This window comes from Cnephaeus nilssonii, assembly GCF_951640355.1.
Source record: "Cnephaeus nilssonii genome assembly, chromosome: 13".
In the NCBI taxonomy this organism is placed as follows: domain Eukaryota; kingdom Metazoa; phylum Chordata; class Mammalia; order Chiroptera; family Vespertilionidae; genus Cnephaeus; species Cnephaeus nilssonii.
This window is the reverse complement of record NC_137084.1, coordinates 10,239,209-10,261,266: the sequence shown is the minus strand read 5'-3', so window position 1 is coordinate 10,261,266 and position 22,058 is coordinate 10,239,209. Positions and strand designations below refer to the sequence as shown.

The following is a 22,058-nucleotide window of genomic DNA, read 5'->3' as shown; positions in this document are numbered from 1 at the left end:
ACCCTCTTCTACTTCCCCTATGTCCCCCTCCCCGCTGCTCCCTCCCTCTGGTAATCACCATACAGCTGTCTGTGTCTATGAGGTTTCTTCTCTGGTTTTGTTTTGTTTTTTCTTAATCCCTTCACCTTTTCACCCAGCCACCCTGACAGCTGTATCTATGAATCTGTTGCTATTCTGTTTGTTCATTTATTTTGTTCATTGGATTCCACATATGTGAAATCATATGGTACTTGTCTCTCTCTGACTGGCTTATTTCACTTAGCATTACTTTCCAGGTGCGTCCATGCTGTTACAAAAGGTAAGATTTCCTTCTTTTTTACGGCTGAGTAGTGTTCTGTTATGTAAATGTACCACAGCTTTTTTATCCACTCATCTACTGAGGGGCACTTGGGCTGCTTTAAATAATGCTGCAATGAACGTAGGGGTGCATATATTATTTCAAATTATGTTTTGGGTTTCTTCAGATAAATTCCCTGAGGTGGAATTGCTGTGTCATACCATTTTCAATTTTTTTGAGGTAACTCCATACTGCTTTTCACAGTGGCTGCACCAATCTGCATTCCCACCAAGCAACTGTGTATTTAAAAATGTATTCAATGAGCATGTGTTACAGTCAGTACTTATATATACTTTCTCATCCAATTTGCACTGCCATGTCTGAGAAGAAGACATTATGAATCCTCGTTTAGATGCGGAAACTAAGGTTCAGGGAGGTCAGTTATTGCCCGCATTTGGGGCCCAGGTCTGTCCACCTGCAAAGCCAATGTTCTTCCTACCGAAAAGTGTGTGGAGCTGGGCCGTGAATCCTTGCCATCTGCACCATTCTGACTTACGGGTCGGTGGCTTGTTCTCCTGGGTTAAGTGGGTACAAGTGGGGTGTCTGTAGGGCACAGTGGCCTTTCCTGTCCGCCTGATTAAAGGAAGAGTAACCTGTCTGTCTAAAGTGGGCTGATGGGATCTTTCTTCAGTCTTCTAGCCGGTTATAACCATCTGAAAGGCAGTACTGGGAACGGAGCTAAGTAGACAATGTAACCTTGGGAAAGTCACTTTCCTCTCTGAGTTTTAGTGACCTCATCTGTCAAATGGGTCCAATAAACCCTGTGTAACAGAGCAGTTGTGACACTAAACAGATGTCTTATTAAGGTCCTTAATGTTGTGTTTGGCACAACGTGAATATGTTATGAATGATAGCTGTCGTTGCAATTTCTGGTTTACCTCACAGAAACAGTTTTGGAAAACGCAGAGTTGAAAATAACTGTTTAAGTCACGAGTTTGTTTCGAGGCTAAGAATGACTACAACCAAAGAAGGGCAGGCAGCCTGGGTTCAGGAAAGAGAGCCACTTTCTCTCGGCTGGTCCCTTCTCTTGCTGTTCCTTCATCTCAGACTGAAGCCCGGCTGTTTAGAGACTAGGAACTCCTACTACAGCTACATATGGCAGGAACCTTGAGCATTTTAAAAGTCAAAAGACAAGTGTAGGAGGAATTAATGCAAATGGCTTTGCTGCTTGTTATATAGTCCCCTGAAGGCGCATTTGTTAGAGGAACTCTCTCACGATGGGCAGCTCCTCGGGAGGGCAGTTTGGGCTGGTTCCAGGGCATGCCTGCCAGCTTAATTGAGCAGATAGCACTGAACAGGAGAATCAGGCTGATCCTGGGGCCTCGCCCAGGCTACTCATTCTGACCCCCACAGGAGCACAGCGACCTAGGGGTTCTGACTCAAAGCTGCTCTGGTGGTAGCTGCACCCCCTGCTCTCTGTCCACAGAACCCACAGCCCACGCTGCAGTGGGGCAGCGTCTATCTCCACCCTCATTTCTGCATCCTTTTCAGAAAGGCGTTTTGTGCTGAAGCAAGACTAACCCTGCCCCAGGGAGAGAGTAAAATGTGCTTCCAATCACGGGCCCTGGGGGAAGGGGTGAGCAGTGGGGCAGACTGCCCGGGCATGCAGAGGGCTGTTTTCTTTTAGCAAACACTGCAAGCATTATTGCCATTTGAATTTGCAATAACAGAGAATAGGAGGCTCAGAGATTCCACTCGGAGCTAGATTCATTTGTGTTTTAACTAATCCCCCAAACAGTGTATTTGGTTCGACGTAATTTCCTGTAAGATAGTAAACTTTGCAGTACAGGACAAGTGTTAGTCGAGTTTTGGCATGAAGGAAGCCAAGAACAGAAACTTCTTTAAGGTTATTGCATTGGTCTTATCGGGGCTTATATTTCTAGGTAGATTTGGAAAACTAGTTCTTTCAAGTCTGTTTTTCAGATATTGACAGCAGAGTCAGGCGACACGCTGTGTAACAATGAAGGCTCTGCAGACCCAGAGGGGAAAGCACCCTACCAAACAGAAAAGGACAGATAGTGAAATTCCACAGCTAGTTTTTCACTGTAGGCTTTTCAACCATAAAAAAGCTGTTGAGATTTAAGATCACTTAGAGCTAGAGAGGGAAATTCTGTTCTCTTCCAAGCCAAATTTTAGAATAGGTCTTTCCCTTTTTTTGTTAAACAAACAACACATTTCCAGAATCACTGGTATATGTGCACGTGGCATATGTGTGTATGCACACATACATATACACACTCACACACACAAAGACACACCCATCTAACTTCAGTTTGCAGCCTCTATTCTTCCTTTGATTTGCCTTGTAATTCCTGAGTCAGTAATCCTAATCTGTGTAGCCCACTTTTAGTAAGGGGCAACTCCTACATATTTAAAAGATTTAGCTGAAATAGGTGTGGCATTAAAATGTACAATTTTTATAGAAATTCAGTAGGATACTCATATTCTATAAACCACCACATCGCTTCCTTTTTAATTTCCAGAACCCTTGAATGAGGAATCATAATATTGGGTCTTACGGTTATTTTCCAGGTACCCTTTCACTTCTGAGATCCCAAGCCTTGAAGAGGATATGTTTGGCATAGATATACCTAAGTAGATATCTCCTGGAGAATCCCCTATAGACAGACAGGCTAGATGTCTAGAGCATGATGGTCCACATATTGTTTCAAACATGGGGAGGCCGTTTCTTGGAGAGCTGAGTACAAAGGATCGAATTCCCCCACAATCTGGCATTTCAGACTTTGACAATCATCCCTCTACTTCACAGATAGCCCCTTGCCATAAATATGAGTTCACATCATTAATCCCAAACTGAGCACATTCTGCTCCCCAGTGGGCCTCTGTCTAACTATTCACCTTCGACCCCAAAAAGGCTACGCCAGCGTGTGGCTGACTGACAGGGAGATTACTGGCACCAAACACATCGGCAGCCTTGCTGGCTGTGCACAGGAACACAAGATCATCTTGGGGTACCCTAAAAGCCGGTCTCTCAGTCAGCAAGGCTTTCCGTCTCCCCTCTCTAATGAAATCTGACTTTCATTCGTGCCCATTACCTCGGCCTACACACCCATTCACAAAGAAACCTGCTTGCACACGTTTGCCGCTATGCACAGCAGATTACCTCCACTGTGCCCTTCTAGGAAAGGGCCATCTCTCAGGCACACACTTCAGTCTGACCAAGCGTTCTCTTTGTTGCATGAATGCAAAAACATATGCACACACACAGGGTGTCCCTCATTTCCTCTGGAGAAATGGGAGCCTGGGCAATACTTTAAGTACTCATTTTCCAACATAAATTAGAATGGAGTATCGCAAATACCAGTGACATCTGCATGGATCCAAAATGTATTCATTATGGTCAGTGCTATTACAATGAAAGGAAATGCATTCTAATGGCAGGACATTTGAAATAATGTGTTGCTGGATTCTGCGTCCATAAAAGCCATAATGAAGAAACAGGAGCGTGGCAAATAAATTAAAAGGAGTAACAGGGACACAGGGTAGCTTCAAGGGCTCCAGGCAATGTCAGTGAGAAGGCACATTCGCTCAAGGAGCAACAGGGAGAAAGTTCGGATGGTTTGGAGATAAAAGAGGCAAGAAGAGCATTAGGCTGGCGTTCTGGAGAACTGAGGTTTGAATCCTGGCTGCTATGGGCTAACTTTGTGATCCGGGGCAAGTTATGTGAGTCTCTCCTGCCACCTCACATTGGTCATCTGTAATACCAGGGCAGTCTACCTTGCAGGACTGTGCGAGGAGGAAATGAGAGAACACATGGAAAGTGCTTGGCAGAGAGTCTGATGTATAACAAGCCTACAGTGAACACTGGCTTTATTTTATTTTTTATTTTCTATTCAGCCATTTCATATAGGAGGGGGATACAAATAAGTCCTTCTTAGATCATGGCACTTTTAATCTACCCCATAAGCATAACCACTAAAATCTGTTATTAGGAGAAAATGTGGTAGTCAAACCAGAAATTAAACGTTAGCTTTGGTTTTTCTTTTTGTTATCACTAAATAAAGATACAGCTCTGGGATTTTAGGCATCACTTAGATCTCCAAATCTCAGTTTCTTCTTTTATTAAGTAGAGCTAATAATACCTGCTCTACCTACTCAGGAGCTTGTTATGAGGACCAAGTGAGATAAAATGTGTTTGGCAGATATTATTGGTTGTCTGACTTAGTCATTCCCAACTCACTCTCCTTGCTCTACCCTGGAGGGTAGAAGAGTTGAGTAATTGCATACAAAGCTAATACTGCAGTTGGGGGTGTGTGTAGCCCAGTTCAAGACCATGAGGCAGAAGGATAAGTCTTCTGGTTTAGGAGGGTTGTTCATTGGCAAAGTGTCTACTTTTCTGATTAACAGAGATGTGTCCCTTCTTCTGACCTCTTTTTTATTCCTGAAAATGCATATGCTATCCAAGGCTGCAGCCCTTTTTACATCATAAGGCAGCAAGCGTGAAGGAAAAGCTCACGGAGTCTCAGAGACACGAGGCAGTACTGACATTAGCCACTGAACCTCAGCCAGCAGTCAGTCAACTCCCTCCAAATTTACTGCATGAAACAAATAAACCTTCCTTTGTTAAGGCTACCAATACCAGAGTTTTCTCCTCCTCAAAGAGGAACACAGTTCTGATACAGTGCATAAGTACTCTGGAGAATTAAAAGCCCTATATCTAAGTACATCATCATTTTCCTGCCAAGATATCATTCCCTTGGACCTCTCTGGCTAATTTATGTATGCCCTGCAAACAGATTTAGTAATATCTCCTCTAGGAAGCTTTCCAAGACCCTGTTCCCAGCTGGACTGGCATTTCCCCCACCCTTCGGCCATCTCAAGGTACTCCATGAACCCTCTATCAGTACATGTTATTCTGTTTTCTAATTATTCATTTACTTGTCTCTTTGCCCTACCAGTTAGTTAAAATGTCTCAGCAACAATGATCCCTATAGCCATTTAAATTTTTTCTAGCACTTGGCATATACCTGGCACACAGTAGATAACTCATTAAGTATTTGTTGAAATACTGAATAAACCAACAAAAGAATGATCTGAAAGGATGAGAAATAAACGATAAACAGCCTGGGGTGCCTTATTATCTATCCATTCATATTTTTGAAACACTGCAAATAACTTTCTAATTCCTGTTACTGCTTTCAGGAACTCTAGATTGGGAAGCGTAGGACTAGGCAGTGATTTTTTATTGTTTTTGAAGTTATTCCACTTGACCCTTGTTTGAGTTCATGACATTCCTCTACTGGTACTCCCTACATTATTTTTATGCAGTGTATTTAGTCCATACTTATCTACACAAAAATTATTTTCTTCTTTGTTGTTTTAGAATGTATCCCTTATAATAACCAAGACATCCTGGAAATAATCCAGGATTTGGCACCAAAACAAATATTTACGTTCCCCAGCGGCTCCCTTCCCAGGTGTTTGAGCAATGTCCGTGTGACAGGGGCTTCTGGGAATTTCCTGCTCACTCTGCCATGTCTGAGTCCTTACATCCCTGAATGCAGTGTGTAGCTGCCAGGGGTGGGCCTATAATATGTGGTTCTCTGTGTCGCCTCTTTCTAAAGCCAGCTTGTCTCTGTGACTTGTATAGATCACAGCCTTCTTAAAGTATGATTTCAGGTCCCACTGCCAGAAAAATAAGGTCAAATAATGCAGCATTATCATTCACACTACAAATCAGAAACATGCTCCACTGTTATGAGCATGTTTTAAAAAAGTCCACAAGGTGAAGTGGTTTCCTTTGTGGTTTCATTGACAGTCGCCAATGTCAAGCCTCAAGTCTGAACTCCCTGTTCCCCCTGCCTGCAATGTTCCCCACGCCCATTTTTGCCTGGCTGGCTCCTTTGTTCTGCCAGGTTTTAGTTCAAAAGTGACCTTCATAACCCTTCTATGAACACCTTATCTATAGTACCTTCTTCTCCCCAGTCCCTTCCTGTCAAATCACCCCGTTTCATTTCCGTCCTAACACTGCTATCTGAGATTATTTTATTTATTTAGTGTTTTTTCCCCCTTCAATCTCTTCCCACAAGAATTAACTTCCACCAGAGAAAGGATCTCATCTCTCTTGTTCCTCAGCAACAAGAGCTGTGCCTGGCATAATGTAGGTGCTCAATAAACACTTGTTGTAAATGAGTAAGAAGAAAGTGGGCTGTGTGTGTTCACTCAGCATTTGGCTGGCCTTTACAGAATTTCCTTTGGGGAGCGGGACTAAGGATGGGGTTGATGGCACCATGAAAGCTCAGGGGTGAGGTTGGTTGGGAGGCTACCCGGAGTGATAAAAAGAGCCAGAGTCCTGGCCCTGTCACTTACAAGATGTACACGAATTGTCACATATCCGTTAACCTCTCTGCGCTTCAGTTTTGTCATCTGCGTAGTGAACTGTTTCAGAGGATTGGTGCCTCAATTAAATGAGACAGTGATGGCAGAAAGTAAATAAATTAGTTCCCCTCTGCCTGTCCCATAAGGCTGTAAAAAGAGGAAGGCCCAGAAGCCCTGGGAAAATGCCTTTTCCCATTCAGGCAGTCACCTTAGCAACTGCAGCGATTCTTCCCAGAGAAATCTCAACCTGCTGTACCAGGGAGTCTAGCCCACAGGCCAGTTTTGAAGTCCTGAGTCATTCGCAAGGCCCTCAGCAAGAGTCGAGCTCACAAGACTAGTAGAGATTTATTCCTCGCTCCCCAGCCTTATATGAACTTATTAAACTCGGGCTGTTTTTCCACAGTGGTAAACTTGTACATCTGCTTTCAAGCTCTTTGGGTACAGATTCTGCCCCATCGTGTGGCTTCTTCTGGTCTCATCGAAACTAGACCATTCAAAGCCATCAAAAACCTGCGTCCTCCAGCCTGATAGAGACCCTTTTGGTGCCATCACTCCTGACTGCTATTTGCCTGTTTGAACACAATTAATTCCTAATACTCCGTTCATTCTGTCTATTCATTTGCTCATTCAATAAGCATCAAGTGAGTGCCAACTGCATACATGTCCAGACCTAGTAATAAGAGTCACCATATACTAGCAGTTATTACATGTTAAACATCATGCTTGACTTATGAGCCTCAGGCCATTCATACCCCACAGGCACTATGATCTTCCCATTTTCAGACAAGAAAATTGAAGTTGAAGAGTTTACACAAATCGCCTAGGTGGGTAGTAAAAGGAGGGTCAGCACTCTAACCCAGGGTTTCTGCGACACCAAGCCCCATTCTATTCATCACTGTACTCTAATAAGTAGGTCTTGAACATGCACTTGGTACTTACCAGGGTGCTGGATATGTTGGAGAAGGAAAGATAAGAGTTATGTTTTGAACAAAAGCAGGTATGAGAGCAGAGGCATGGAATGTAGAATAAGAAGGATGTACTTTAACTCCTGACTCTTGCCACTCCTAGTTCTAGCTGGGCAACCTTGGATAAGTCACTTACTCTCACTCAGTTTCCTCATCAGTGTAGGATAGGGAGAGCAAACCACCTCTCAGGTTTGTTAGAATAAAGAAATGAGATGTCTGTGGGCAACCTGTAAATTGTAAAGGTACTGAATCAAGGTCAATTTTCTTGTTTCCTTGGTTATTTCTGGTAAATGTTTGTTTAAATGACTTAGATGTGAACCTCAGGTTGTACATACAATTATACCCTAACAAGTACCATTATTAAAAGACTTGTGACCCATCCTACGTCACTTGTTTAGTGCTTTACACTTCTGAAGAGTGTAGGGCATCACTTACATTTATTTGCATTTCTTACACACTGTCATTCACATTTGTTCGCTCACTTGTCCCTGATAAAGAAGAGTGGGTGCTATTGCTCCTAGGAGACTGATGAGAAAACTGAGGGACAGAGAGATTCTATTGAAGGCCTGACATCACAGATCTACTCAAAGTCTTTATTAACCATCAAACTTATGAACCGTGGGAGGTGGGAAAATAAGCAGCATTTGCCAAGCTTATTAGACATGGAATCCTGGAAGAGTAGATCAACAACTCACATAATTAGTGTTCAGTCTAATATACCTGGGTAGCCCTGCATTGGGGGATTTCCATTTATAACTGCACATGACACGCATCCTTTCAGTAGGCTGCTGAATCTTTAAGCATGCAGAGAGTCCAGCTGACACAGAACAGGTGTATGCCCTGAAATGTGGAGGAGAGACCAATTGCTGCATAGTAAGCACCATGCAAACAAAGACTGTGTCTCGTTTTGATTTCTACTATAGCTCCAACATCTAGCACTGCTTGGCACACAGTAGACGTGTGATAGAATCCTATATAATAAAAGCCTAATATGCTAAGTGTCCGGTCATTGGTTCAACCAATTAAAGTGTAATATGCTAATGATATGCTAAGGACGCTCAACCGCTCACTATGACGTGCACTGACCACCAGGGGGTAGACAGTGGACCAGTCAACCAGTTGCGATGACATGCATTGACCATCAGGGGGAGACGCTCCGATTGGTAAGTTAGCTTGCTGCTCGGGACTGAGCGAGATGGGCCGGACATGCACTGGAGCCCTCCCATGGTCCCTCCCTGGCTGGCTAACTTCCCGTGTCCCTCCCCGGCCCGATTGTGCACTGGTGGGGTCCCTTGGCCTGGCCTGCGCCTTCTTGCAATCCGGGACCCGTCGGGGAATGTCGGAGAGCCGGTTTTGGTCCGATCCTGCAGGCCAGGCTGAGGGACCCCACTCATGCACATATTCATGCACCAGGCCTCTAGTTTGTTAAATAAGTGAATAAGGGAATGAAAGTTGCAGAAATGACAGGTTCCATTGCTTTCAGAATGAGAGGCCACACAGTTTTTCTGTTGTCAGTGATTTCAATTTCTCTATCTAGACTTCTAGACGGTGCTTAATTTATTTTCTCGGAACAAGAGACAGAGAATTGTTCCAACGGCCTTTTGCATCATGACAGTGCAGAGGAAGGTTGCCCTCCTGTTTGTTGATGAATAGCACATTAATGAGATCTCCTTGAAACAGTCCCACCTCTATTATGCAGGCAAAATTACATTTCCCAGCATAATTATTGTGTCAGTTGAGCTCCCAAATTTTGATATTAATTGGTTCACTTGCAAAGACAACATCAACATATTAGTTTGTCAAACCTCTGGAAAACTGAGGGGAAACTCATAGCTTTAAGCAATGAATATCAACCTATACATCTCTTTTATTCCATCTTCTGCTTATTTCTACCAGCCAGGACTGGGCAAGTTTTATTTCTTATAATAGGTTTTAAGAGAGTAACTAATGGGTTTCTTTAAAATGTGTTATTTGTGTGTGTTTTTTTTACTGTTTTTTTTTCATCACCATTTATTCCCTCAATCCCCTCTCTTTCACCTTCACCCACTCCCCTCTAATCACCACACGGTTGTCAATGACTATAAGTTCTCTTGGTTTTTCCTCAATCTCTCCACCTACTCCCAACCCCTCCAACCCCCACTTTACCTCCAAAGCTATCTGCCTGATCTCTATCTATGAATCTGTCTCTATTTTGCTTGCTAGTTCAGTTTTTAAACTACATACCACTTACACTCCTCAATCCTTATTTCAGGCTCTGGAATGTAAGCTCTATGAAGGCCTGGACCTTAAATGTTTTGTTGAAAACTGTATTCCCAGCACCAAACACAATGCTTGGAACAAAGTAGCACTGAATAACTGCTGTTTCTCCTCCTATTGAGATTCACTGTCTTAAAGTAAAATCTCTTTCACTTTCCCCCCACCATCTATTTCTCTCTCTTTCTCGCTCTCTCTCTCACATATGCACAAACACAATCACACACACACACACACACACACACACACACACACACACACACGTCTTGCTATACACTATGGCATTTTTCCCATGAAAAAATACATGAACCATGGAAGTTTGGTTAAAATGTGTCCTTAGAGGAATTTCGGTCAGTCTTTGTGTTGTGTAATTGTCACCAAGCTTTCCTTCCCCGTGCCACAGGTTCACCTGATCAGGGCTTGAGACACAGGGCTAATCTCTGAGCTGTAGGTTTGATGGCTCACAAAGGCATGATAGAATATTCTCCAACATTGCTCATTCAATAATTTTTATTTTGTGGCTGACCTTATTCTACTAGAAAAAATATTTTTCTTTTTATTGTAAGCTGTTTCTATCTACTTAAGTCTGATTTTGTTCTAGATTAGAACCATGACTTCCCTATCAAGTAGGTTAGGTTCTGTTTTATAAACACAAATCAATGGGATAATATGATTTAGTACACTGACTTACTAGCTCTGTAACCTTGGGCAAGGTACTGAACATATCAGATAAAGTCCGATATGAGATTAATAATAGCACCTTCCTCCTGGGTTGTCACAAGGATTAAATGAGAGATAATTCATGTGGAATGCTTAGCTTCTTTTCATTATTATAACCTCTGAGGGTTATAATGATAGACTAACAGCCATGATGACCAAGTATCTAAACAAATTCATCACCTCTACAAGTCATCTCTTCTTCTTTTTGGGGTATGGAGGGGGCGGGGGGAGAGAGAAACATTGATGTATAGAGACACATCAGCTGGTTGCCTCCCACACATGCTGCAGTCTGGGGGTGGGGAGCAAAACTGTAACCCAGGTAGGTGCCTTTGACTGTAATCAAACCGGTGACCCTTTGATGCGCAGGCCAATGCTCCAACCACTAGCCACACCGGCCAGGGGGGCTACAAGTCATCTTTTTATTTTCTTTCTAAGGAGCCACTCTCCCTGACTCCATTCACAGAAGTAGAAATTCACAACAGGTATGCTTTGTGGGTCCTGTTTTATCCCAAAGCATGAATTGTCCTGCAGACTGTAGATAGCATTTCTGGATTGCTTCTGGCTGGGTGATGTCATTGAGGGTAGTCATTCATCTGACCCCCTGCATTTCTTTGTACAGTCTATGTAACACTCCTTTCCTCATTTGGTTCCATAAAGAATCTTGGCTGGCTGGGGACTTGACCCTTCATTTTAGTTTGTCAAAAATCCCTAAGCAGAGGGGATGAAACCTCAATTCTAGGGGCATGCTGGGCTGGAGCATCTATGCCTGGTCTTTTCATCTAAGCAGCTTGCTGGTAATTGCTAAGTTTTCCCTTCTGAAACAATCATCCCCCCATTTCTCTCCCCACTCCCATTCTAACCTCACCCCCTGTTAATTATCAGTTCTGGAATTAAATGGCTTGCCTCTCCTGCCGTTGCCATGACAACAGTTGGCCTGCACCTGCCACTGGGTGAACAGTGTCTCTTTGAGAAGAGGCGATAGCAGTTGCTTGCTCCACAAAAGCCAGGGAGTAAACTAATGTTTACCTGTTTGGGGAGAGCAGTTCCTGTTCATTCCACCTTAGGCATTTTCCTGGCAAGCTCCACCTCCCCTTCCTTCTCAGATAAACTGCCTGCTAGCATTCAACAAAGAAAATGAAAATATTTTTCTGATAAAAATGCCAAATCCCTGTTGGCTTGTCACAATTCTATCCACTAATTTTACTTATTCCAGCCAAGAGGTTAGAAGATCTGAATCTTCCGTCTCCTAAGAAAGGCAGTGTAGAACAGTATAGGAGTTGAAAACACAGAATTTGAAGCCTGACAGATCTGGGTTCTAATTCTGGTTGAGTCACTTTGTAACAGCGTGACCATGGCTTAATCACTTACACTCTTTTTTTAAAAAATTGGTTTTAGAGAGGAAGGGAAAGTAAGAGAGATAGAAACATCAATGATGAGAGAGAATCACCGATTCGCTACCTCCTGCATGTCCCACACTAGGGGTTGAGCCCGCAATCCAGGCATGTGCCCCGACCAGGAATCAAACCCTGACCTCCTGGTTCATACCGGTAGGTCGATGCTCAACCCCTGAGCCACGCCGGCTGAGCAGTTCGGTCGGTTTTCCTGGTCCTTGTCTGAGGGATAAAACAGCGCACTGCCCCCAGAGCATCTAGACCCTGATGCAACGAGCAGGCAGGGCAGCTGAGAAATGCTTCTCTCCCTACCTTCCCTGCGACTCTGTCAGCTCCTCCTTCTCCACACTGTTTTTCTCACGCTCAATCTCACTTTCCTTTAAATAGAATTGATGGAACCAGAGAGACATGCACTCACCAAGGAAACAGATGCTTTTCTGTTTTACAACCGCACTGCAACCTACGGGAACGACTGGCAGTGGTGCTAAGGAGCAGGGGAATGAGGCGTTTATGTGAGAAACTGGGTTTCTTCCCTGAAACCCCTGCTTGTGGATAAGAAGTATTTCTTTTCTGAACCTACATCCACTCGTACCTAGGCCCTGTGTCCAAACCAGCACAAGCACGTGAATGCCGGTGTTTGGGGAACACCTTCCCATTTTAGGGAACCACAGTTTTGTCTCAGCCTTTGGCCCCCTTCCTAAGAGGTCTGAAGCTACCTCTTTGCAGTCATTGGCTAGAAACTTCATAGCAGCTTGAAAAAAAAGAAAGGAAAAGTACCCAACAACCAAAACAACAACACACACCAGCTTCTGCTCCCAGCATGTGGTGCAGATGCCCGATGTGGGCTTCTGGGTAGAGATGAATGCAGTCCTTGGAGGCCGTCGGGAAAATGAAACGATTGACCCCTTGCATGCCTCTCACTGGGAGGAAGTAAGAAGATGCTGGAGACCGGCAGGTTCCTCCTAAAATAAAAAAGTCACCCCTAACAACAATTTCGCTGTGGCTGCCGCAGGTCAGAGGGGCATAACCAATGACATCAAATTTACTTATTCTGAAAACACAGGCTGGAGTTTTGTGACCTCCTAAAATCTATTATGCTTAGTGCCAGTTCAAAACGGCTCAGGAGACAGGCACGGAGAAGAGAGCAGGCTCCGGCCAGACTCCTCAGCCCTGCGTCTAACTCAGGGACAAATGTGACATCAATTTGATCCTTTGACTGGCTTTTAAAACGTCTCTAGCCTTGAATCTATTTGGAAAACGTTGGTGTTTTAGCATTCCTTCTCTCCATTAATCTAGGAGGAACTAGGTAACGACCTTCCAAACTTGATTTTAAGTTGGAGGAAGGCAGGAGCTGTCAAAATAGGGGTATGAATAAGATACAAACCAGACAAACAGTCCCCTTTACAACTACTTTATCTCAGTTACTAGTTTTTCCATCTAAAAGAGGAAACCAAAAGGAGAATACTTTCAAGGCTTCATAGCATCTTTGTCCTTTAAGTATAATGGGATGTGCTATTTTGATGGGAAACTTAGTCATAAAGGAAAGCAAGCGATATACCCATAACAATTCATGAGATGTCCTACGGGAAGAAACCCATCAGATTTGGAAGTCTGTCCATTTCTTCTACAGAAAGGACAACGCTGAAGTCAAGAGGTGACGTCTAATAGGAAACGGTACCAGCGTCTTGGCATTTCAGTATGACGTACAAAGCCCTTTGGAGAGTGGACTCACCCACCGTTCCCCCTCATCTCCTGCCATGTCCCCTCGTGCACTTCCTCACCTTCCCCACACAGCATGTGTACTCTCCCTCCTCTGAGCCTCTCACATGCGGGTCTCGCTGCTTGACTGGCCTTCCCACCTTTCCACCTAGAAAGGCCTACCCCTACCCATCCTTCAGAGTGCAGCACAAATGCTATCTCTTCTGGTCCTCTATGCCGAGTTAGTTATCCTACTCTATATCCAACATATTTACTATAGAGAATCATTAGAGTGCAGTGGTTAAGAGCCCGCATTCTCGAATCACACAAATCTGAAGGCCAGCTCTACCATTTTTTGGTGTACGACCTCGTATATGTATAGCTTCTCTGTGACTGTTTTCTCATCGCAGATGAGAAATGAAGATAATGTATTAACCACTTGTTAAGACTGTTGTAAAAAATAAATGAGATGATATATGTAAATGTTTAAAATACTTCCGGCACATAGCTGGCATTTAATAAATGCTTCTTTATAATAATTTATAATTATACCCTGTAATAATAATAATTATATTGCACTTAAATGTGCAATTAAAGCTGTTTAATTAGTTCTCTCTTTCAAACTAGACTTTGAGATCTTTAAATGCAGGAACAAAGTCTTTTATCATCTTCACATCCCTGAGGCCCAGCATGGGGCCTGCCACCACGGTAGGCAGTCAAAAATGTTGAGCAAATGGAAGAAAGAACTCCTCTGCAATCTTTTCCGCTTAAGAAATTAGAGAACAGCTCTCCTAAAAGTGAATGTTATCCTGGTAAGCTCTGAGGCCAAAGATACAAACAAGGTTAGCCTGCCAAACATCATAACTACTGCAGTGGATGGCAACCAAAAGTGGGCTAGAGTAACACCACAGCACGCACAGTGACATCCAGGCAGGCGGACGTATGTTATACTGCAGGCTGCTCCTAGCCGGCATTTCCTGTGTTGAGGCAAATGGAATAAGGCCACCTTATTGAGGCCACCTTTGGCCAAATTTTCCAACTGTGAATGGATTCTCTGGTTATATACATCCACACAAAATAAAATAAAGTTGTGATTCTCACAGGCAAATATCTGAAAATCAATTATTTTAGCAAGGAGGCTTGCTTTTATTATAGGTAGGCAGCACAATGCATGGCATGGTTTCATCCTTCATTTGGGTGAGTAAAAAGATAAGACAACCCACATCAGCAGTGGAAAACAAAGCCAGCTCAGGCTCCCTAGCAGGGAGATGTGACAGTTAAGAGACTGTGCTGAAGGCCACTAAGATGTTGGAACTCCACTTCTGTATGTTAAGCAGCCCTGACACTTCCATTCCATGTCACAAGTATCAGCCATTTTCTTTGGCTTCCAGCTAGGCCTTCTGAAATGAAGATAATGCAAAACCAAACCATGAATCTGCAATCAGAGGACAAAGGAAACTTAAGTGTACCATTGACTCAGTTCTCTTTTATCTCTACAAACTAAGTCATCTGGAAGAGAAATGCCATATCTAAGAACATATGGTTATTATTTTAGAGGGGGGGGAAGAGTACCTACTATACAGCCCCCCAAAATTTTTTAAAAATGAAGATTTTAAAAAACCTACCAAGTTATAGCATCTATAAGTAGATTTTTTTCTATGCCACATTTGATAAAAGACTATATTCCTCCATATAACTATATCCCAAAAAACTGGGGGAAAGACTAATATTTGCAGGGAAATAAAAACAGACTACAAAGAAACAAAGAGGCTGGATGATCTGCTCAAGGTCACCATCAGTCACAGGCAGACCAAGAATAAAGGCAGGTCAGCCCGTCCGTTTTGAGACCCTCCTCCTTTGGAACTTGCTGCCTGTTTGATCACAGAATCAGCATTGGTCAGATTCACACTGATCTCAGCAGGAGCTTTTTGCCTGAATTAAGAGCCAGCTCTGAAGATGAAAAATTCTACAGAAGTCCCAAGTATGGCTGTCGCTATTAAAAAGCCATTTGCCTCTTATTTTTTTTAAAAAAACAACACAGAAAATCTCAACAGCAAATCACACTTTAATATTGATCTTGCTCCTTTCTCCTCTGAGCACAAGAGTTGAAGGGTCCTTCCCTCTGACTTCCTCCCACTACACAACAGCATTCCAGGCAGCAGACCCTGTTGCCACCCCCTCTCTTGGAATATATATTACTTCTCAGCAGGCTCCCTGCAGGAGTAGAGAAGGAGCCAATCTGTGAGGGAGCAAACACAAGATCTCCAATTATAGCACAGAGAAGACAGAAAATTGCCACCCAAAGTGTAAATTACTTTTTTTGCTTGGGAAAAAAAAGGAATCACTCTGGGTTTCAAAGACGCCCTTTTTGAAGATGATTCCACGGTGGTTAACATCCCTGTTCTGCATATCAGGACTTTTGCTCCTCCACACTCTCCAAGAACCCTAGCCATATCATGGTATGCAGGATTTGAAGAGTAAACTACCACACGGAAGGGCAACAGGCAGCTATTCTGTGGGGCCAAAGGAAGGCTTGGCTGGCCGCTCCTCAGGCAGTCTACATGCACCTCTTTTGCTGCCGACCCTCAGAGGACACTGTGTGAAGATCAAATGAAGAAATGTCCCTTTATAATGCCAGAGGCTAAAGAGAGGAGAAGCGCTTGCAGAAAACAGAGGCCACAGCGATTCAATGTCAAGGCAAGTAAGACCTCCCAAGTTAGAGAAGCAAGACCAAACGGACCCTCTGAGGATTGTGGGTAAATCCTCTTGGCTTTCATTCGGGGTCACAGAGAAGTGTGCTGGCCTCTTGGAGCTAGTCCGAATGGCGGGTGAGGGCACAAGCCCTGAAGCCAGACCGCGTTAAAGTCCTAGCTCTGCCATTTCCGAGCTGTGTGACCCAGGGCAAGCTAATGTTTCTGAGCATTAATTGCCTCGTTTTACAAGTAGGATAATAACTGTTTAAAAGCTTTACGTGAGGATGAAATGAGAATACATATAAAGCACTGTAGAAAGTAAACCTTCAGTAAACGGTAGCTCTGATCATTACTGTTGTTAATTAGCAGGACAACTACACAATAAAATTCAGGGCAAGAAAAAGATACGACCAGAAGTACAGATATTTGGCCACTTCACGTCAAACAGCTTGCGAAATCAAAACTGAAAAGAGGAAAGAAGGCAGGGAGACTCCAGCTGGTAAGAAGGAAAGAGAAAACATAGAGCTATTACAGACCAATACGTTTCAACAGGGCAAGACTCTTGCTTTGTTCCTGCCACCGGGAATAGTGGTTGGAATCCAATTATCCCTGAACTTCTGTGCAGACTGCGGGGACGTGACTGTGGTTACATATGCAGGTATGCAGGATTTGAAGAGTAAACTACCACACGGAAGGGCAACAGGCAGCTATTCTGTGGGGCCAAAGGAAGGCTTGGCTGGCTGATCCTCAGGCAGTCTGCAAAGCTGGCAAAGAGACACAGGTTCACTAATCCAAGCAGACCTGGGACTCAGGCTCTCCATATGAATTTCTCCTCCATCCCCTGTGCAGGCAGACCCAAGCTTCCTTTCTGTCACCCTTACACTTCACACCCTCATTTAATACTGTCAGCAATAAAGAAACCTCAGGAGTAAAACTCTGTTTGGCTTATTGAGATGTAGAGAGTCTATCATAAATAAGAGAACTTTCTGATCAAAGGCAGTATGCCCTGAAGTGCTAATTGGAATAAACTGAGCCAAATGGTAGTTCAACACAAACAAACTGAATGGAACCAACAAGTATGAATTTAAAGGTTAAAAAGGAAATCTGACTCCTCTTCCTGCCAAATTGGAACATACTTTTCAAGTGTTCATTGTACCAAAAAGCAGTTCTGTCAAGTCCCAGTTTAACAGAATCCCCGCTGACACCGTGGCAGCTTGGCTGGGGGAAACAGCTTGACATCGTGGTTGCTAGTAAAGAAACGCCATGCTTCACGACTGTCTTCTCAAAATGACACGAAGATTCAGCTATTAAATTCTAAAGCCCATCTCTCACACTGAAGAGTACCTTTGAAGGGAGTTAATCTCTTCATAAGGGCCCTGAATCTTCCAATCAACGAGACTGGCATGTGACCATCCAGACAAGAAGAGTGTTCATACTAATCAGACTCTCGCAAGACAGAAGTGCCACTGCTACCCTGTGGAGTCTGCACACTGCACTTCTAAGGTGTCTTCTTTCTGCTGGTCCTGTTTGAACTCTCTTTCTGGAGGAAAACAAAGGTCTAGGGCTCTGCTTGGCCTGGATTTTAAGGAGCTAGAGAGCCAGTCTTAGGAGAAGAGGTGGAGTGCCAGCCAATGAAGTAATTTAAAGAGTGTGTCTAAACCAAAGGTCTATGCAAAATGGTGACAATTTAGTCAATAATTAGACAAGATGTTGATTTAGGCTTTCATCCTCACGAGCATAGTCTAACTAGTCTCCCAAGCTCTGGTGTTTAAAATTCCTGAATGTCTTCCCACAGCCTGCAGGGTAGGGCTCAAATACCTTAAGGAGGCCTATAGGCTCTAAATGGGCTAGACTCTGCTTTCTTGCCTACACTGTTCTCTTGTCTAGAGCTTTTACATAAGTTGTTCCCCAGAACAACCCCTACCCCTGCTCCACCTGTGTCTGCCTCATTTTTCAGACCTCTGTTTATATAGAACCTTTTCTGGTAAGCCTCCCCTTTTCCTCCAAGACTCACTTAGGAGCCCCCCCCTTTTTTTTGAAGGGAGGGGGAGAGATGGAGAGAGAAACATCGATGTGAGAGAGATACATCGATTGGTTGCCTCCCGCATGTGCTCCAATCAGAGCCAGGGATCGAGCCTGCAACCAAGGTACATGCCCTTGACTAGAATCAAACCCTGGACCCTTCAGTTCGTGGGCCTACACTCTATCCACTGAGCCAAATAGGCTAGGGCAGGAACACTTCTTAAAGTAGCCAAAACTTCGCTTATCATAGCACTTCCCCCACCATATAGGTGCCTGGTTATATGCTCATCTCTCCCACTAGACTTAGGATCCACAAGATTAGGGACCATGTCTGTTGTAGTTACCATTATACATCCAGTTATCCAGGATATAGCACAGTGCCTCCCATAGAGTAGGGTCATAAGAAAAGAAAGGGAGGGAGGAAGAGAAGGAAGGAAGGAAGGAAGGAAGGAAGGAAGGAAGGAAGGAAGGAAGGAAGGCTGTTCCTGAGAATGGCCAGAAGATGAAGTTGGAAGGGATTCCTTGAGGCTCTATAGGCTTAAAGCAGGGCACCCGTGGCTTTGCCACAGTAGTCAAGGAGCTAGATCTAGGCTGAGAACCACAGTTCCCAAGGGAGGGAAGCACCAGGAGATGCAGATGTAGGAACAGCACTCGGCACAAAGAAAGAGGCTCGGGATGTGGGGCAGGAGAAAGGGAAAAAAGGACTGTACTTGTTGGTTTGCAAAGAAAACCAAACAAAGAAGGGCTGAACCCTGGCTCCCTAGTAAAGTAACCTTGGACAATTCATTCAGCTTCTTTCAGCGAGAAACCTAAACTACATTAGTGATTTTCAAACTGAGCTCTGAGGGAACCCAGGTTTCTGCAGAAGTCCCTCGTGGTCTAACGTAACGAAGAGAGGAGGCTCGCCAGCAGATGTGGGCCCCAACTTTAACCAGACAAGAACTGTTTCTGTGCATTGGAGTTCCACTTAAAGCCCGTTTGAAAAGAAGGGTGCTTATGCTGCAACTAAAGTTCTGAACAGCAGTGGCCCGGATGACCTTTCTAATACCTTGTGGCCTTAGCAGTCCTTGATCCTGTGGAGCAGCGGGGACCATCTGGACATTGTATTTTACTCTGTGCACATGCCCCTCAATTGTGTTGATGGCACAGCTACTGCATTTCCGAGAGCCTGTGCTCACTGCCTGAGCAGGATGACAGGGATGGTAAGTACACCAAGTCCAGGTTCACTGCGAGGCTGAGGCCAAAATGAAATTCACTTTTAAATTTCATGTGGTGATGCAGAAGCACAAAGGAGCACTTTTTTCCCTAAACAAAATTTTGTGTTCCTATGATCTAGGATTCATTGTGTAGGCATCTTGCATTGGACACAAAGATATCATAGGTCAGAAATAAATAATAATGGATCCAGAGCCCATTAAAAAAAAAGTTACACAATTCCAATCAAGAAGGAACAATGCAAAAACTTATCTAGTCGGTCCACCTGGGAGCCTAATTACCATTCAAATAAGTGCCCCTCTTCTCAACAGATACTCGGAATGTACGAAAGAATAGAGCAAAGTTATTGCCGTTACATATTTTAAAGTCCACCTTTATCTGAAGGTTACAGGGAGGAAAAGGCATGGATGGGGAGGGAGATGGGAATCTTACAAAATAAGATCTTCAAAGCCCTGGCTTAGGATGGAGATCCCCTTTCTGTGCTGTTCCTTGGCTGTCGGTATCTCATGGGGCATTAGAAGGCCACAATGTCACTCTACTTCAATTCTGAGAACAGACAAGCAGCAATAATGTGATCTTACCTGAGTCCATCCTCGTCACCCTGAAAGAAACAGAAAGAAACAGCATTAGAAATTGGCATCAGTAGAGACCGATTTAGACTTCCTTTCCTTCTCCTTTCCCAACCTGAAAGCAAGACCTGTGTGTTTATTGTTAACAAGAGACAAATCAGTAGATGTCTAGGGGCTAAGACAAGGGCTAACACAATCCTGTGTTCAAACTGGCCAACAAAGGCGAACTGATCATTCGCCCTTGCAAGCAGACCTAGGAGGCTTAAATGAGAGCTTTGCTGTTTTACTTGTACGGTTGGCAGCATTTAGTTCTGAGCAAACTGAGATCCCAAAATAGCAGCGGGTCTTAGGCAAAAGCTGACCAGCTCCCAAGGTATCAAGCGGTTTCCCTCAAAGACTCATTTGTGCCTTGGTCTTGCATTTTCTTCTCCAAAGAGAAACACAGCAACTCTAACATACCGAACACCATCGTGAAAAGGGCACTGAACTGGGACTCAGGAATCTGGGATTCGGGTCCAAGCTCTGTTGCTTATTAGTGCTGTGCCCTGGGGCAAGCTAATGAATTAATCTGGACCTTGGTTTTCTCTGTAAAAGGGTAGTTCTGGCATTTGATGATCCAGATCACTCTCAGCCAAACAATGGCGTTTCTGTTTCTTCTCGTTCGCTCTGCAAAAACAATGTGTGAGTTATTTTTCCAGGTATTGCATCCTCTGATCCTGCCTTTATCAGTGATAACAGAATATTTCAATGAGCCTCTTTCTTGTCCAAACTAGATTTTTCTATACTTTGAGGTGTAGTGTTCTAGTAAATATTAATTAGGTGTCCAGATAACTTACGATTTTTACTGACTTGTGTGCTGTTCTATCAACTGCCGAGAGAGGGCTATTAACTTTCCAGGTATGATTATTGAATTATCCACCCCCCTTTAATTCTGTCCATTTTTCTTCAGATATTTTGAGTCTTATCATAAGCAAATACATGTGTATGCCTGTTACATCTTCCTGAAGAACTGACCCTTTCATCATCATGAAAAGTCACTCTTTTTCTCTGATAATACTCTTTGTCTTGATGTCTGTTTTACCTAATGTTGGTATGTCGCTTTCCATTCAGGTGCTTTCAGTCTGTCTGTACTGTTAAAGTCTGTCTCTCTTAGGCATCGTGTAGCTGGGTATTACTCTTTTATCCATTCTGATAATCTCTGCCTTTTAATCAAAATGTACAGTCCATTAACATTTAAATGTTATTATTAATATGGTTAAATTTAGCTCTACCATTTTATGATTTGTTTTCTGTTTGTTGTTTTGTTTTTATTCCTCTTGTTGTCTTTTCCTACATTCTTTTGGATTTTTGAAACATTGAATTCCATTTTAATATATCGGCCTTTTAGCTCTATGATTTTTGTCTTATTTTTAGTGACTTCTAATAAGAATTATTATAGAAATCCTTAAATTTTGAAGCTCCTTAAAATTAAATTGTATCACTTAAAATTAAATGTAGACACCTTGAAACTCTACAGGCCAATTTATCCTCTTCCCATGTTTTTTGTTATAAGAATCTACATATGTTATAAACACTGCAAGACAGTTAAAATTTTTGCTTCAATAGGCATATACTTTAAAGAGATTAGGAAGGAAAAATAGTCATAATTTAATATCTATATACATACATAATTTTACATGTGTGTATATATATAGTTTTTTAAAAAGTTTGTGATAATAGTTGCATAACTGTAAATTTACTAAAGTCATTGAACATAAACTTAAAACAGGTAATTTTATGGTATCATCCTATATAATAAAAGCCTAATATGCTAAGTGTCCGGTCATCCAGGGGCCGGTCGACTGTTCAACCAATCA

General features: G+C 43.2%; 1 protein-coding gene across 1 annotated transcript in view; it reads right to left on the bottom strand.

Annotated features, from left to right (window-relative positions):
- TRIM44 (tripartite motif containing 44) overlaps positions 1-22,058 on the bottom strand; it is an 89,062-nt gene that overhangs the window by 21,748 nt on the left and 45,256 nt on the right. Inside the window, exon 4 of the mRNA XM_079787538.1 lies at positions 20,215-20,234. Within this exon, the coding sequence (XP_079643664.1) occupies positions 20,215-20,234 (20 nt within the window). The remainder of the gene's footprint in view (positions 1-20,214; positions 20,235-22,058) is intronic.